The 15,445-nt window shown below is 45.2% G+C and overlaps 1 protein-coding gene across 1 annotated transcript in view; it reads right to left on the reverse strand.

The window, feature by feature from the left end:
• The window catches only part of LOC110531610 (shootin-1), a 36,452-nt gene extending 34,465 nt beyond the window's left edge, over positions 1 to 1,987 (reverse strand). The window contains exon 1 of the mRNA XM_036987434.2: positions 1,822 to 1,987. Within this exon, the coding sequence (XP_036843329.1) occupies positions 1,822 to 1,906 (85 nt within the window). The 5' untranslated portion in view covers positions 1,907 to 1,987. The remainder of the gene's footprint in view (positions 1 to 1,821) is intronic.
• Between the last annotated feature and the right edge of the window lie 13,458 nt (positions 1,988 to 15,445).

Raw genomic sequence — 15,445 nt, forward strand, 5'->3', positions numbered from 1 at the left:
GTTCACCTTTATTTGACCAGGTAGGTCATTTCACCTTTATTTAACCAGGTAGGCCAGTTCACCTTTATTTGACCAGGTAGGCCATTTCACCTTTATTTAACCAGATAGGCCAGTTCACCTTTATTTAACCAGGTAGGCCAGTTGAGAACAAGTTCTCATTTCCAATGTGACTAATTCAATTTGCCCTTTATTTAACCAGGTAGGCCAGTTGAGAGCAAGTTCTCATTTACAATGTGGCTAATACAGTTTGATTTGATTTGAGGTATTTGAACTTTACCAATCAAAACTGTACAGCGTCATCAGATAGACTGTATCAAGATGTTGAAAATGAAGTCTAAATGAATTAACTAAGCCTTATTTTTTTTGCCATAATACGATTATTTAATGAGAATGTGACCATAAATAAGCACAACAATTGCAGTCTGGAATAATCTAGTCATTAAAGGCACAAAACGATAATATCTGGTATTGTAATGTTCTGAGTAGCATATTGTCGAAGAGATCTCCCCTAATAGCGCCCAGCCATAATGAGCACCACGTCATCACGCACAGCCTTTAATCTGCAACGCGTACATCTGATGGAAACATCTCTGGTGGGAAAATGTGCATCTTGTTTTTATATGGCTTTCAGAATATTTGCATGGAAATCTGTTGCCAATTGGATGGAAACCGAGCTAGTGAGGACTTTCTTATACTCACTTCAAATAATTGTAACAATAACCGCCTGGAACCAAATGGTGCTTGTTGCAAAGAGTCCCAAAAGCACAATGAAGTAATTCATAGGTTATTACTTTGTAATTACCATGTTACCATGTAGGTTCCAAGGAAATATTAAGTCATTTCCGCAAAATAAAGTGGTACCATGAGTGGGTGTGCCATGGTGTACGCAACATGCGTTCTCAGCTCAGGCTTAGGCAATGCCTGCCAGCAACTGATCCCATAGGTCAGATAAATGGTATTATGTACGCGCACGTACACACACACACACACACACACACACAGACGTAGGAGGATGATGGGTGGGTGACATGGTCAAAAGTTCAACTGAGAGAGGCAGAGATCTTAATCAAGCGCATGTCTCTCTAAAGCTGGATCCCACCACGCGTAATACTATAATGCTATCTGTCTTTCTCTATTTCTCTGTCTTTCTTTCTTTCTCTCTGTTTTTATCTCACTATCTCTTTCTCTAAGTCATTCTCTCTCTCTCTCTCTCTCTCTCTACCTCTCTGTCTCTCTCTGTTTTTCTCTCTCTTCCTCTCCGTCTTTATCTCTCTCTCTCTCTCTCTCTCTCTCTCTCGCTCTTCCTCTCTGTCTTTCTCTCTCTCTTCCTCTCTGTCTTTCTCTCTCTCTCTGTGTTTCTCTCTCTTTCTCTCGCTCTGTCTTTCTCTCTCTATGCCTCTCTCTCTGTCTCTATTTCTCTCTCTCCCTCTATCTTGCCCTTTCTCTAACTCTCTTGCCCTGTCTAACCTTCACCCACTCCTGCCTCTCCCTCCATCTCTTACTTGTTAGATCACAAACCCCAAGAGAACCAAACGTTAGCTAGCAATGATGTAATAGCAACATGTCCCCTTGCTTCACTGTCTATCACATCACTAGATAAATTCCCATCTACTGAGATCACAGAAGTTTCGCATAAATCCACCATACAGTTAAACTGATTCCACACCAATCAATTCCCTCACCAGATGAACAGTGGTTTGCCCCCCCCCCCCCCCCACTCGTTAATCACACACAATCACACATAGACAAAGAGGATAAGAATCGACCAGAGAGGTGGTGATGGTAATGATGACGGAGCTCTAAAGGTTATACTCTACTCACCCCATGTGCTCTGCACCAGCACCTGTGGCTGGTAGCTCCCCCTCTCAACTCTGTAGTGTCCTCTGAGCTGCTGAGAGGAGCCCATCTTTACTCTCTACCTCCCCTGTCCTGGACTGGACAGCTGTGAACCCACCCTCCCTATCGCCTCCCTGTCTACCTTGTTTCTGTCCCCCTCTTTCCTTCTCTCTCTCTTTCTCTCTCTCTCTCTCTCTCTCTCTCTCTCTCTCTCTCTCTCTCTCTCTCTCTCTCTCTCTCTCTCTCTCTCTCTCTCTCTCTCTCTCTCTCTCCACCTCTCCACCTGTCTCCCCCTCTGTTTCCCCCTCCCTCCCTCCCTCCGTTTCCCACTCCCTCCCTCCCTAACTCTCTCCCCCTCCCTCCCTCCCTGTTTCCCACTCCCTCTCTCCCTAACTCTCTCCCCCTCCCTCCCTCTCTCTCTCGCTCTCTCTCTCTCTCCCTCCATGCAGCTGGTGTTGGTGGGACCTTGACCTTCATTAGTACTGACAAGCAGGAGCACTGATTCTGTAAAGGTTGTGACCCTCACAGCAGATCTTGGCAGGACTTAGTCTAGAGACTCACACATCTGCGTGCCCTAGTCCTGTTCCGCTGCCCCACTGCGCATACACATCCCTTCACACACACATACGGGCGTACACACACACACCCCAACGGCCCTGTGGGGTGTGTGCTGACAACACTCTTCTTCCCCTCCTCCTCTTCTCAAACTGCACCAACTGACCGCACGGCTTCAAGGGCCTCAGATGTGCAGTGGGAGAAATTGCCTTTAATTGGACTGCTGCTGCAAGGCTTGGGAAAAAAATTGACCCCAACCCGGGAGAATACTGTTTCCTCTCCTCATTCAAGCTCTCCAGGGCCCATATTCCCAAAGTATCAATATGGGCCCAGCTCTCTTCCTCTCCGTCTTTATCTCTCTTTATCTCTCTTTATCTCTTTATCTCTCTCTCTCTCTCTCAACAATTGTTGGCATTCGGCTCTGCCACCAGTGGATGAGTATGTCTTACTTAACACCCCCCACAGAGACCCTTAGGGTGACCATTGACCGGGTCAGGGTGTGACCTCCACTGTCTTAGAGTGGCACACACACACTCTGGACTAAAGACCCTACCGAGCCCTGTCTGACACCTCCATCAGGCCCCGTTGACCCCTACACCCCTAGGGTCAGAGTGTCCAGCGGGTTGCCCTCATTAGTGCCAGGGGGTCCTCACCTCGGCCTGGCTGCCCCGCTGTACCCCCCTGTCCCCACAGTCTCCCATGGAGAAATACGACCACACAGGAGCAGTGTCTCCTTATTCTACACCATCTCACCTCTCACCCTAAACACCTTGCCTTGTAAGTCTACCCTGGTCCTTCACCTGTTCAATCAATCAGAAAATGATTGATCATTAATCAATAATCATATTCAGGTCCACCTTCAAATAAACACTCCTCTCTCCCTGCTCCACCAGCTCTCTTTTCCTGGCGAAAGAAACAGAGAGAGAGAGAGATGAGGTGAGAAAGAGGGAGAGTGAAAGAGGGTAAGGAGGGAGGGAGGGCCCTCATTCCCTTTTCAATAGACGTGTGAACAAAAGCCTGTTCAAACTGTCGGGCGCGGAGCCTTGGGTGTTTACTGCTCTTGTATCTATAACCAACAAATCAAGGCTTTGGCCTCTCATCCACTTCCCCTCCATGGCCTCCTCCATCACTGTATTGGGAACAGCAAATTAAGGACTGGCCCATCTGGGTGTTATGACCAATTACGGGGGAAGCTGTCAGCCCAGATTAAAGCCTGTTGGGGAAGGAGGGCGTATGAGGGGGTCTTTTATTAGAGATCTGGAGGGAGGAGGGAGAGAGGGATGGGATGAGAGAGGGGATGGGGCGAGAGAGAGAGAGAGAGAGAGAGAGAGAGAATGATGGATGGATGGATGAATATGGGAGAGTATGGGGGAGAGAGAGAAGGGCAGAAAAGGAAAGAGAGATTGTGAAGAAAGAGAGAGAGAAGGGGACTATGGTGGACCATCATTTTTCCTATTTCCTATAAGGCTGTTAATTGACACATTATGTTACACTTTCAGATTTCTGTGAGTTAGCACACTTATGATCCTATGGGTTCTTGGGGAAGTTCCATTATCTGGCTGTAGCTACAGGTCTGGATCTGTGTAGTTCGATGTGTTCTAGATTATGAGGTCAATTCAATTCAGTGTCACTGATTTGGAACGGTAAACAACAGAGATATGACTTCACACTAACGAGTCAGGATGAGTGCACTTTCTCAGCTAAACATAAAGGGATCATGTAAGCGATATAAACACAGGGGAAAATCCCCACGGTCCATGTACTTGGTGAAGTACCTTATTATCTCTGCTCACTGGCATAAGCAGTGATTTTCTGTAGCATTTTCTCCGGCCAGCTTTTCTCTCTTTGGGGGACTCAAACAAAAGACCCATCATTAACTTTTTGCTCCATCGGAATGCTGAAAGACCTGTCAACCACAACGCCCCTCCCTTCCTCCCCCTCTTCCTCCCCCCATCCTGCCTTTCTCTTGCTGCTTTTTGAGGGCTCCCAATTTGCAAAGGCCAGGTGTGCCTGGGCCCAGAGTTAGCCAGGGAGGGGGTGGGTGAAGGGGTAAGGGGGTGAGGGGGTGGTGGGCACACAAAGGGGGTTCCACAAGCGTTCCTGAGAGCACTGGTGCGGACCGTTCTCTGGTCCAGGCGGTGATGGAGGGTGGTGGGGCAGCGACTAGCTAGTGACGATGGTACAATATCAGAAGCTGGGGGACTGGAGGACAGAAGTGGGTGGGTGGGTGGACGAGGGGTGGACGAGCTAGAGGGGAGCGGGGAGAGGGGAGAGCAGAGCAGGGACTGACTAATTGGCACTAATTGAATTGGATGTGCAGATCAGATAGGGAAGCCGTGGAAATAATCTGAAGTGTCACAGCAGATAACGCCGGGCCTGCCCAGAGTGTCCACCTCATACGGCCGTCTGTAACATAGCCTGCGAGAGGGCACCGGCCCCCTTTGTCAGCGCCACAATAGGGAGGCAAGCGGAACCCGGCAGTTACAGAGAGGAGCGGCGAGCCCAACAGGGGGAGGGCGGTAGGAGGAGGGGGGAGAAGACGGAGAGTTTGCATTGTGCAGGACCACTTGGCTGAGTTTGGACCATAACTTGTGGGACATTTTAAACTTGAGTTAACTCAGTTTGTTAAGGTAAACTTGGGTTTAGCTTACATTAACTTATTTTAAGTCATATGCTCAGTATTGTTTATGGTGTAGTGGAGTAGTCCTGTGAGAAACTATTTGCACGTACTGTTGGGTAGTAGACTACTATGAGGTAGTCACTAAAACAGACAGGGCGAGGGAGGTTTAGATACCACAAGATGAATCTTCTGTGTGTGATGGCTGAGAGAGAGAGAGAGAGAGAGAGAGAGAGAGAGAGAGAGAGAGAGAGAGAGAGAGAGAGAGAGAGAGAGAGAGAGAGAGAGAGAGAGAGAGAGGTTATGAGGTGAGCTGTAAGAACAGTGGTTAAAGAGAAAATAAACATTTCCTTGTCGTGATTAACCTTGTTTATTGGCGGGAGAGGGGACAATGTCTGTCTCCTTCAGATGTGACACGTGCTGTGTAGATGTCACATTCTCTCTGTATACTAATGTACCAGACTGTTCAAAAGGGAATAGTCAAGGGGTCAAACCATTTGATTCTTGTGATGGAGAAAAGCAAAGGCACTAAACCTCCCAGAGTTAGGTGGAGAGCATGGAGTCAAGGCCAACTCACAGAGCGAGAGAGAGGAGAGAGAGGAGAGAGGGGTCATTTTTTGAGGTGAAAGAGGTTTGTTTTACAGTGTTTTTGATGTTCTTGTCATGTCGCCTACCAATCCATTAAATTGTGTGACATTGCAGTCTGTCCCAAAGAAAAATAACAAATTCATTGTCAAGCAATGAAGGAAAAGAAGAGGTGATACTGACGTACAGTATATACAGGCCTTTACAAAACATAACTGTACAAACCTAAAATGAGAGTTGTCAAATTGTCCTTGGTTTGGGGGGAATTAGTCTGTGAGGTGAACATTTTATTTCATGGCAATGCTATTTTTCCATCAATTTTTTTTTGCCTTGATCACATTGATGCCTGCACAGGAAGAAGAACAATATGTAATCTTAACTTTTAGTCCTTGCTTCAATCCCTTTTATACTGGGATTCTATCATTTGGAAGGCAGGTAGCCTAGTGGTTAGAGCGTTGGACAAGTAACCAAAAGGTTGCTGGATCAAATCCCTGAGCTGACAAGGTAGAACTCTGTTGTTCTTCCCCTGAACAAGATGAATAAGGCAGTGTTCCCTGGTAGGCTTTCATTGTATATAAGAAATTGTTCTTAACTGACTTGCCAAGTTAAATAAAGGTTAAGTTAAAATACTAACTGACACTCATTTTGAGATTGAAAATAGTGGGAGAGGAAGAGGGGAGTTACTGTGGACACTGGTACAGTAGGTGACCTGTACGCTTCCATGATTTCTCTGTACGCTTTTGATTAATAAGCAAAGAAGAAGTCACGAAAGTGTTGGAGTGACACAACATCTACGCTGGACTTATCGGAATAATTACAGAGAAACAACAACACCACAAAGTGTGGCCCAACACCATGAACATGTTGTAATGTATATACTGTATAAGGACTCTAGGAGAGACGGAGACCCGAAAACTGTCGATAAAGCGGACAAATCCACCACTGAGGCTTGAATTCAAAAATAGACTGGATTTATTGGGGCATCATGATGCCCAAAAAGTGCATTGTGCAGAAAAGTGAATAAATCAAAAGGTGGAAATAAACAAAAGACAATGTTTATACAGAAACGTAACACATTAATGACACAATTAGCTTCCATATATACATTGTGAGTCTACATATCATTCATTATGTATCATATGTTATATATACCATGATACCTCTGGATGGGATGCCCCGACACAGTTCTAAATAAGATGTCCAACAGATTGTGCGTTGGATTAGGGTCAGATGAAACACATCAAATAAACATCACCGAGCGAAGAGGCACGAGCCTGTACAACATGTGAGTCAGCTCAGTGGACAGGGTTAGTCAATGAGCAGACCTGTACAACATGTGAGTCAGCTCAGTGGACTGGGTTAGCCAATGAGCAGACCTGTACAACATGTGAGTCAGCTCAGTGGACTGGGTTAGTCAATGAGCAGACCTGTACAACATGTGAGTCAGCTCAGTGGACTGGGTTAGTCAATGAGCAGACCTGTACAACATGTGAGTCAGCTCAGTGGACTGGGTTAGTCAATGAGCAGACCTGTACAACATGTGAGTCAGCTCAGTGGACTGGGTTAGTCAATGAGCAGACCTGTACAACATGTGAGTCAGCTCAGTGGACTGGGTTAGTCAATGAGCAGACCTGTACAACATGTGAGTCAGCTCAGTGGACTGGGTTAGTCAATGAGCAGACCTGTACAACATGTGAGTCAGCTCAGTGGACTGGGTTAGTCAATGAGCAGACCTGTACAACATGTGAGTCAGATCAGTGGACTGGGTTAGCCAATGAGCAGACCTGCACAACATGTGAGTCAGCTCAGTGGACTGGGTTAGCCAATGAGCAGACCTGTACAACATGTGAGTCAGCTCAGTGGACAGGGTTAGCCAATGAGCAGACCTGCATGACATGTGAGTCAGCTCAGTGGACTGGGTTAGTCAATGAGCAGACCTGCACGACATGTGAGTCAGCTCAGTGGACTGGGTTAGTCAATGAGCAGACCTGTACAACATGTGAGTCAGCTCAGTGGACTGGGTTAGTCAATGAGCAGACCTGCACGACATGTGAGTCAGCTCAGTGGACTGGGTTAGTCAATGAGCAGACCTGCACGACATGTGAGTCAGCTCAGTGGACTGGGTTAGTCAATGAGCAGACCTGCACAACATGTGAGTCAGCTCAGTGGACTGGGTTAGCCAATGAGCAGACCTGCACAACATGTGAGTCAGCTCAGTGGACTGGGTTAGCCAATGAGCAGACCTGCACGACATGTGAGTCAGCTCAGTGGACTGGGTTAGCCAATGAGCAGACCTGTACAACATGTGAGTCAGCTCAGTGGACTGGGTTAGTCAATGAGCAGACCTGTACAACATGTGAGTCAGCTCAGTGGACTGGGTTAGTCAATGAGCAGACCTGTACAACATGTGAGTCAGCTCAGTGGACTGGGTTAGCCAATGAGCAGACCTGCACAACAAAAGTTTTTCAAACGTGAAAATGCAATTCCACCTGTGAGAGTTCGAATTAGATTGTATTCTCCTCACATGTGTAAAGGTGGTGTTAACATGTCAACTCTATATGGAATACATGTGGAAAAACTGACATCACGTCTCTTTTGTTTTCACGTGTGAACAATTCAGCTCAACATGTGAAAACAGTTATTTCACATGATTATTTTTGTTGGAATGGAAGTAATGAAATGAAATGGGGTTTTAAGGTAAGTGGTACAATGTTCAGCTAAAATAGTGTCAAAGTTGAACATAAACATTTGACATTGTCACTGACTTTTCAACATATCTGGGAATAGAACTCACAGCCTCAGGATTTGAGATACCTGAGCTTTCTGCTGCGCCACAAATGCTATAGCTTTCTCATACACATTCAATACCTATAATACATCTCTGCATGTAGCAAAATAATGCCATCTACACTGCTATTTTAGTTATCAGTTAATCTCACTATTCTGTCATCATTGATTTCATTTACTGGATTCAGCTATTTTAGTGCTTTCTGTATAGTTGTCTAATGTTGTTGGGGCATATTATTCTGTTTTAATGTTACTCCTGAATAACTATGATAAATATAATAGGTTTTAATGTTACTCCTGAATAACTATGATAAATATAATAGGTTTTAATGTTACTCCTGAATAACTATGATAAATATAATAGGTTTTAATGTTACTCCTGAATATAATATTTTTTCTTGAGCGTATGCAAAGTTTACTTTGAAGTCAAAAGTGTAGGAATACAGATGAAATCAGTTACTGACACAGACATGGTGGCATTGCAGGAAGTTTGGTATGCTGTGAACTAAGAGGTTGTGAGTTCAAATCCCAGGAGAGGATGTGTTGAATAATGACTGTGTAAATCCTGTGTCAAATATATATTAGTTGAAAACATTGCGGGTACTTCGTAATGTTCTGGGGACATCCTAACAACTCATTTTTGTTTGCAGGACATTAATGTGTAACTTCATGTGAAATATAATCTCATATGAAGTGTTCCATTTCATATGAGTAAGGTTCTGATCATGTGAAAATCCACGTGACGATATTTCACATGAAGTATTCCAAAACCACATTGTTTCACATGATTTCACATGGGAAATAAAATGTGCAAAATGTGACAATTTTACTTGAAATCATGTGTTTTTTCCCAATAAGTACGCTTTCAACAATCTGATTTATAATATGAAACACATTGACATAAATAAATGCTATGCAACCATGGACACGGTCAGTGTTGTATCTCAAAACATGTTTAGTTATTCTTTCTTCTAAATGTTTCCATAACAACTGAAATTGAATGCAACTGTTCTGAATGACATACTAAAGCCCATTGACCACTTCGCCCCATCAAACCATTATCAAGCACGATGCTGTCGTCTTTTCTCGCCCTTTGACCATGTCCCTCTATTGCTTCCCTATGCACTTCCTTGTTTACGCATCATCAAAAGGCGCCGAAGAAAGACAAGGGGCAAAGACTGTGCACTGCACACCAATGGGGACTAAAAACTAAACCTACACGCCTTTCACACTTTTCCTTCCAACCCTTTTGTAGCAGTGTTAGCTTGTTTGAACAGGAAGAATAGAACACAGGGTGGGAGGTGTGTGTATGTGTGTGTATGCGAGAGAGAGAGAGAGAGAGAGAGAGAGAGAGAGAGAGAGAGAGAGAGAGAATCACTAATGGTCCCCCCATCCCCTCCCGCCCCGTCCTGTCTGCCTGTTGAGGACCCTGGTCGGTCGACTGGTCTCAGGAATGCAGCCGGGCTCTTTCTTTCCTAGGGCTAAGTCAGTCAGCCTCTTGTGTGAAGCATGTCAAAACAAGCAGCCATCATTCCACCCTAGGCTGAGAAAAGCAGGCAGGCTAAGGAAGAGGTGAGGAGGGGTGAGGAGAGGTGAGGGCCTTCCAGTCCACTAAGGTCACCCAGCAATTAACCTCAAGAGGTGCCCCACCCCTCCCAATGTCTCTCTCTCTCTCGCTGTCCTTACACACACACACACACACACACACACACACACACACACACACACACACACATTTCCCCAAGTCTCTCTCTCTAATCCAGAGGACCTCCACAGCTGATCGCCTCTCTCCCCCTCATCTGACCTCTGACCTTGCGCACCTCTTTGAATTTCACATGACTGTGCAGGTGTGGAGAAGTCCCTGGCACTGGATGGGCCCCAATTAGTGACCCTAATTAGTGCAGGGGCCCCCTGATGGGTTAAGGGAGGGGTGAGAGAAGGGGAGCAGGCAGGACGGTGATGCGTGGCTAAAGGCCTGGGAGGCCAGGGTTCTACACACACACTAATTCTACACACACTAATTCTACACACACTAATTCTACACACACTCAATTCCACACACACTAAATTCCACACACACTAAATTCCACACACACTAATTCTACACACACTAATTTCACACACACACGTAGCACTAAGATGTGGCACAGGACTAGGTGATGGCTCCGGAGGGGATGGCTACCATCTTATTGGCTCTTAACCAACCATACTCTTATATAAAAAAAAATCACATTGTTCGTAACTTCTTTTGTACATAATGTTGCTGCTATCGTATCTTATGAACGAAAAGAGCTTCTGGACATCAGAACAGAGTTTTTCTTCAATGAGTCGGGTGGAAAGGATATACTACAGACACCCATGACGGGCCCAGATCCCCGTCATTCGCTGGAGAAGGAAACCAAAACTTTCCGGAAAAAGATCAGGGTGCCTTGTGAGGATCCGGCAACGAGTGGCTAATCTGCCTTTGCCTTCCGTCCAGCAAGTTAAAGTTCAATTGCAGGAAATTAAATGGGACAAACTGAAAGCATGTATATCGTACCAACGGGACATTAAAAACTGTAATATCTTATGTTTCACTGAGTCGTGGCTGAACGACGACATTAAGAACATACAGCTGGCGGGTTATACACTCTATCGGCAGGATAGACTAGCAGCCTCTGGTAAGACACTGGGCGGGGGGCTATGCATATATGTAAACAACAGCTGGTGCACGATATCTAAGGAAGTCTCAAGGTTTTGCTCGCCTGAGGTAGAGTATCTCATGATAAGTTGTAGACCACACTATCTACCTAGAGAGTTTTCATCTGTATATTTTGGAGCTGTCTACATACCACCACAGACCGATTCTGGCACTAAAACCGCACTCAATGAGCTGTATTCCGCCATAATCAAACAGGAAAACGCTCATCCAGAGGCATTGCTCCTAGTGGCCGGAGACTTTAATGCAGGGAAACTTAAATCTGTTTAACCTAATTTCTATCACCATGTTAAATGTGCAACCAGAGGGAAAGAAATTCAAGACCACCTTTACTCCACACACAGAGATGCATACAAAGGTCTCCCTCGCCCTCCATTTGGCAAATCTGACCATAATTCTATCCTCCTGATTCCTGCTTACAAGCAAAAATTAGAGCAGGAAGCACCAGTGACTCGGTCTATAAAAAAGTGGTCAGATGAAGCAGATGCTAAACTACAGGACTGTTTTGCTAGCACAGACTGGAACATGTTCCGGGATTCTTCCGATGGCATTGAGGAGTATACCACATCAGTCACTAGCTTTATCAATAAGTGCATCGAGGACATCATTGCCACAGTGACTGTACGTACATACCCCAACCAGAAGCCAAGGATTATAGGCAACATTTGCACTGAGCTAAAGGGTAGAGCTGCCACTAACCCAGAAGCTTATAAGAAATCCCGCTATGCCCTCTGACGAACCATCAAACAGGCAAAGCATCAAAACAGGACTAAGTGTCACGCCCTGACCTGAGTATTCTTTGTTTTCTTTATATATTTTGGTTAGGTCAGGGTGTGACATGGGTGATGTACAGTATGTGTTTTTGTACTGTCTAGGGTTTTTTGTAGGTTTATGGGGTTGTTTACCATCTAGGTGTTTATGTATGTCTATGGTTGCCTAGATTGGTTCTCAATTAGAGGCAGCTGTTTATCGTTGTCTCTGATTGGGAACCATATTTAGGCAGCCATCTCCTTTGGGTATTTGGTGGGTTATCGTACTACACCGGATTCGACGCTCGTCAGATGTGGCAGGGCTTGCAAACCAGTACAGACTACAAAGTGAAGAACAGCCAAGAGCTGCCCAGTGACACGAGCCTACCAGACAAGCTACATAACTGCTATGCTCGCTCCGAGGCAAGTAACACTGAAACATGCATGAGAGCATCAGCTGTTCCGGAAGACTGTGTGATCACGCTCTCCACAGCCGATGTGAGCAAGATCTTTAAACAGGTCAACATTCACAAGGACGCAGGGCCAGACGGTTACCAGGACGTGTACTCAAAGCATGTGTGGACCAACTGGCAAGTGTCTTCACTGACATTTTCAACCTTTCCCTGACCGAGTCTGTAATACCTACATGTTTCAAACAGATCACCATAGTCCCTGTGCCCAAGAAAGTGAAGGTAACCTGCCTAAATGACTACCGCCCCGTAGCACTCACGTCGGTAGCTTTGAAGTGCTTTGAAAGGTTGGTCATGCTTAACATCAACACAGTCATCCTGGGAAACCCTAGACTCACTTCAATTTGCATACCGCCCCAACAGATCCACAGAAGACGTAATCTCAATCGCACTCCACACTGCCCTTCCCCACCTGGACAAAAGGAACACCTATGTGAGAATGCTGTTCATTGACTACAGCTCAGCCTTCAACACCGTAGTACCCACAAAGCTCATCACTAAACTAAGCCCTGGGACTAAACACCACCCTCTGCAACTGGATCCTGGACTTTCAGACTGGCCGGGCAACAACACATCTGCCACGCTGATCCTCAACATTGGGGCTCCTCAGGGGTGAGTGCTTAGTCCCCTCCTGTACTCCCCGTTCACCCACAACTGCGTGGCCAAACATGACTCCAACACCTTCATTAAGTTTGCTGATGACACAACAGTGGAAGGCCTGATCACAGACAATGATGAGACAGCCTATAGGGAGGAAGTCAGAGACCTGGCTCATCAGGGTTTACCTTCTCTACTTCTGTCCACTGCCCCTACAACTCATCAGGGTTTACCTTCTCTACTTCTGTCCACTGGCCCTACAACTCATCAGGGTTTACCTTCTCTACTCCTGTTACACTGGCCCTACAACTCATGAGGGTTTACCTTCTCTACTTCTGTCCACTGGCCCTACAACTCATCAGGGTTCACCTTCTCTACTTCTGTCCACTGGCCCTACAACTCATCAGGGTTTACCTTCTCTACTTCTGTCCACTGACCCCACAACTCATCAGGGTTTACTTTCTCTACTTCTGTCCACTGGCCCTACAACTCATCAGGGTTTACCTTCTCTACTTCTGTCCACTGGCCCTACAACTCATCAGGGTTTACCTTCTCTACTTCTGTCCACTGACCCCACAACTCATCAGGGTTTACTTTCTCTACTTCTGTCCACTGGCCCTACAACTCATCAGAGTTTACCTTCTCTACTTCTGTCCACTGGCCCTACAACTCATCAGGGTTTACCTTCTCTACTTCTGTCCACTGCTACAGGGAGTGCTACCCGGCTCCCCACCTTCCCTGACTCCCTTTCTACCTTTCCTCCTTCCTTTCATTCCATAATAAAGGGGGGTTCCCTTCCTTCCTACCTCCCCACCTTCCCTGCCTCTCTTTCTATCTTCCGGCCTTCCTTCCATCCCTCCTTCCTTCCGTCACTGTGAAACGGGCCACCCATCTTGTCTCCTGTCTCCGGGCCCTCTCGCGCTCTCAAATAAAGGTGCCAATCATTTTAATTGGCACCCTGGAGTCAATTGTCCCTGTGTTGTTGGAAAAGGAGGAGAGGAGAGGAGAGGAGAGGAGAGGAGAGGAGAGGAGAGGAGAGGAGAGGAGAGGAGAGGAGAGGAGAGGAGAGGAGAGGAGAGGAGAGGAGAGGAGAGGTATATAATTGTTTGTCATCCAGAGAGGGTATAGTTAGTGGCTAACTTATGAATCAGCATAAGATTAAATATATTTCCCCTAGAGCAAATGCTACAGTTCACGTGCAGCCATTATTGGATCATAGTCTTGGTTTTGAACAGGATGTTGTCTATAAGAATGAAGTAAAGTCAGTTACGTGAAGTGTTGTGGTGAATAGAAGAGACAGACAGACCAAGTTACATAGACATATATTTATATGCATAAAAATACATATTATACAATATTTTGTCCTTTCGAGCCAGAGAGCTTGAAAACCACTTTTTCAAACCAGAACACAAAGAAAGTCTCTTTAAATAAGTGCAATTTGTTAATGAGACAAAGAATTGTAAAGCATATATCACGTTTTTAATTTTTTCTGTCTTTTTTTGTTGTTTTTTGTTGTTGCTGTTTCTTGATGTTGTTGTTTTTTGTTGTTGTAAACATCACATGGTACTGAGATGGAGATACTTGTGCTAATATCCATATATTTACATTGTAGTTGTTCTTCACTGTGAGTAGTAGAACGGTGCCGATTAACTTGACATGGTCGAACACAACTTTTACTTAGCCTGATCACAGATCAGTTTGTACTTTTATCCAACAGCATGACAAATTATAGTTGGCTTAAGCACACACAGATTGGGAATCAGGCTTCAACTTTACTGCCAAAAGGAAACAATGTACTGAATGGCCTTATATACTGTACCCTCACATAACCTTACTGTGCATAAGAACAAAACACTGCCTCTGTACTTTTATTATTATTATTTATTTTTTAAATAAACAAACATTGCCACACAATCGCATAAAACCATCAAAGTAATGATACAGTAGCACCACGTATAGAGAGAGAGAGAGAGAGGAACTGGGCCCATATTTACAACGTGTTTCAGATACTTTGGGAATATGGGCCCTGGAGAGCCTGAAGGAGGAGAGGAAACAGTGTTCTCCAGGTTTGGGGTCAATTCAATTTCAATTCCATTCAATTCATAAAGTAAACCAAATTCCAAATCCAATCCCAAATGTTCCTTATTAAAAAGCATTGAATAGAATCAGAATTGAAATGTCAGTGTACTGCCTGAATTGCCTGGAACTTAAATGGTATTGACCCCAACCCTGGTATGTTCTACCCCCAGTCACATCTCTCTGACATGGGTTTATTTGTATATGAAGGTGAATTTTCAGTGTTGCACGGTGTCAGGAGAAAACGCGTAACAAAAGTCAGCGAGAGCAGAGAGAGAGAGAAAAAGAGAGAGAAAGAGAGAGAGAGATAAAGAGAGAAACTGTTTGATGCTGAGCTATTTGCTATGAAAGCACTATCATCTTCAACCCAGGAAGGGCAAAGGTTAGATTTCCTTCTGTGGTGCCTTTGAATGTTATTTTTTGAAAATGAGAATGGCCTCTCCTTAAATGAAACACACGTACTAGCTTTTTAGCG

The sequence above is a fragment of the Oncorhynchus mykiss genome, chromosome 9 (assembly GCF_057628025.1).
Source record: "Oncorhynchus mykiss isolate SJ-2025 chromosome 9, ASM5762802v1, whole genome shotgun sequence".
Taxonomy (NCBI): Eukaryota; Metazoa; Chordata; class Actinopteri; order Salmoniformes; family Salmonidae; genus Oncorhynchus; species Oncorhynchus mykiss.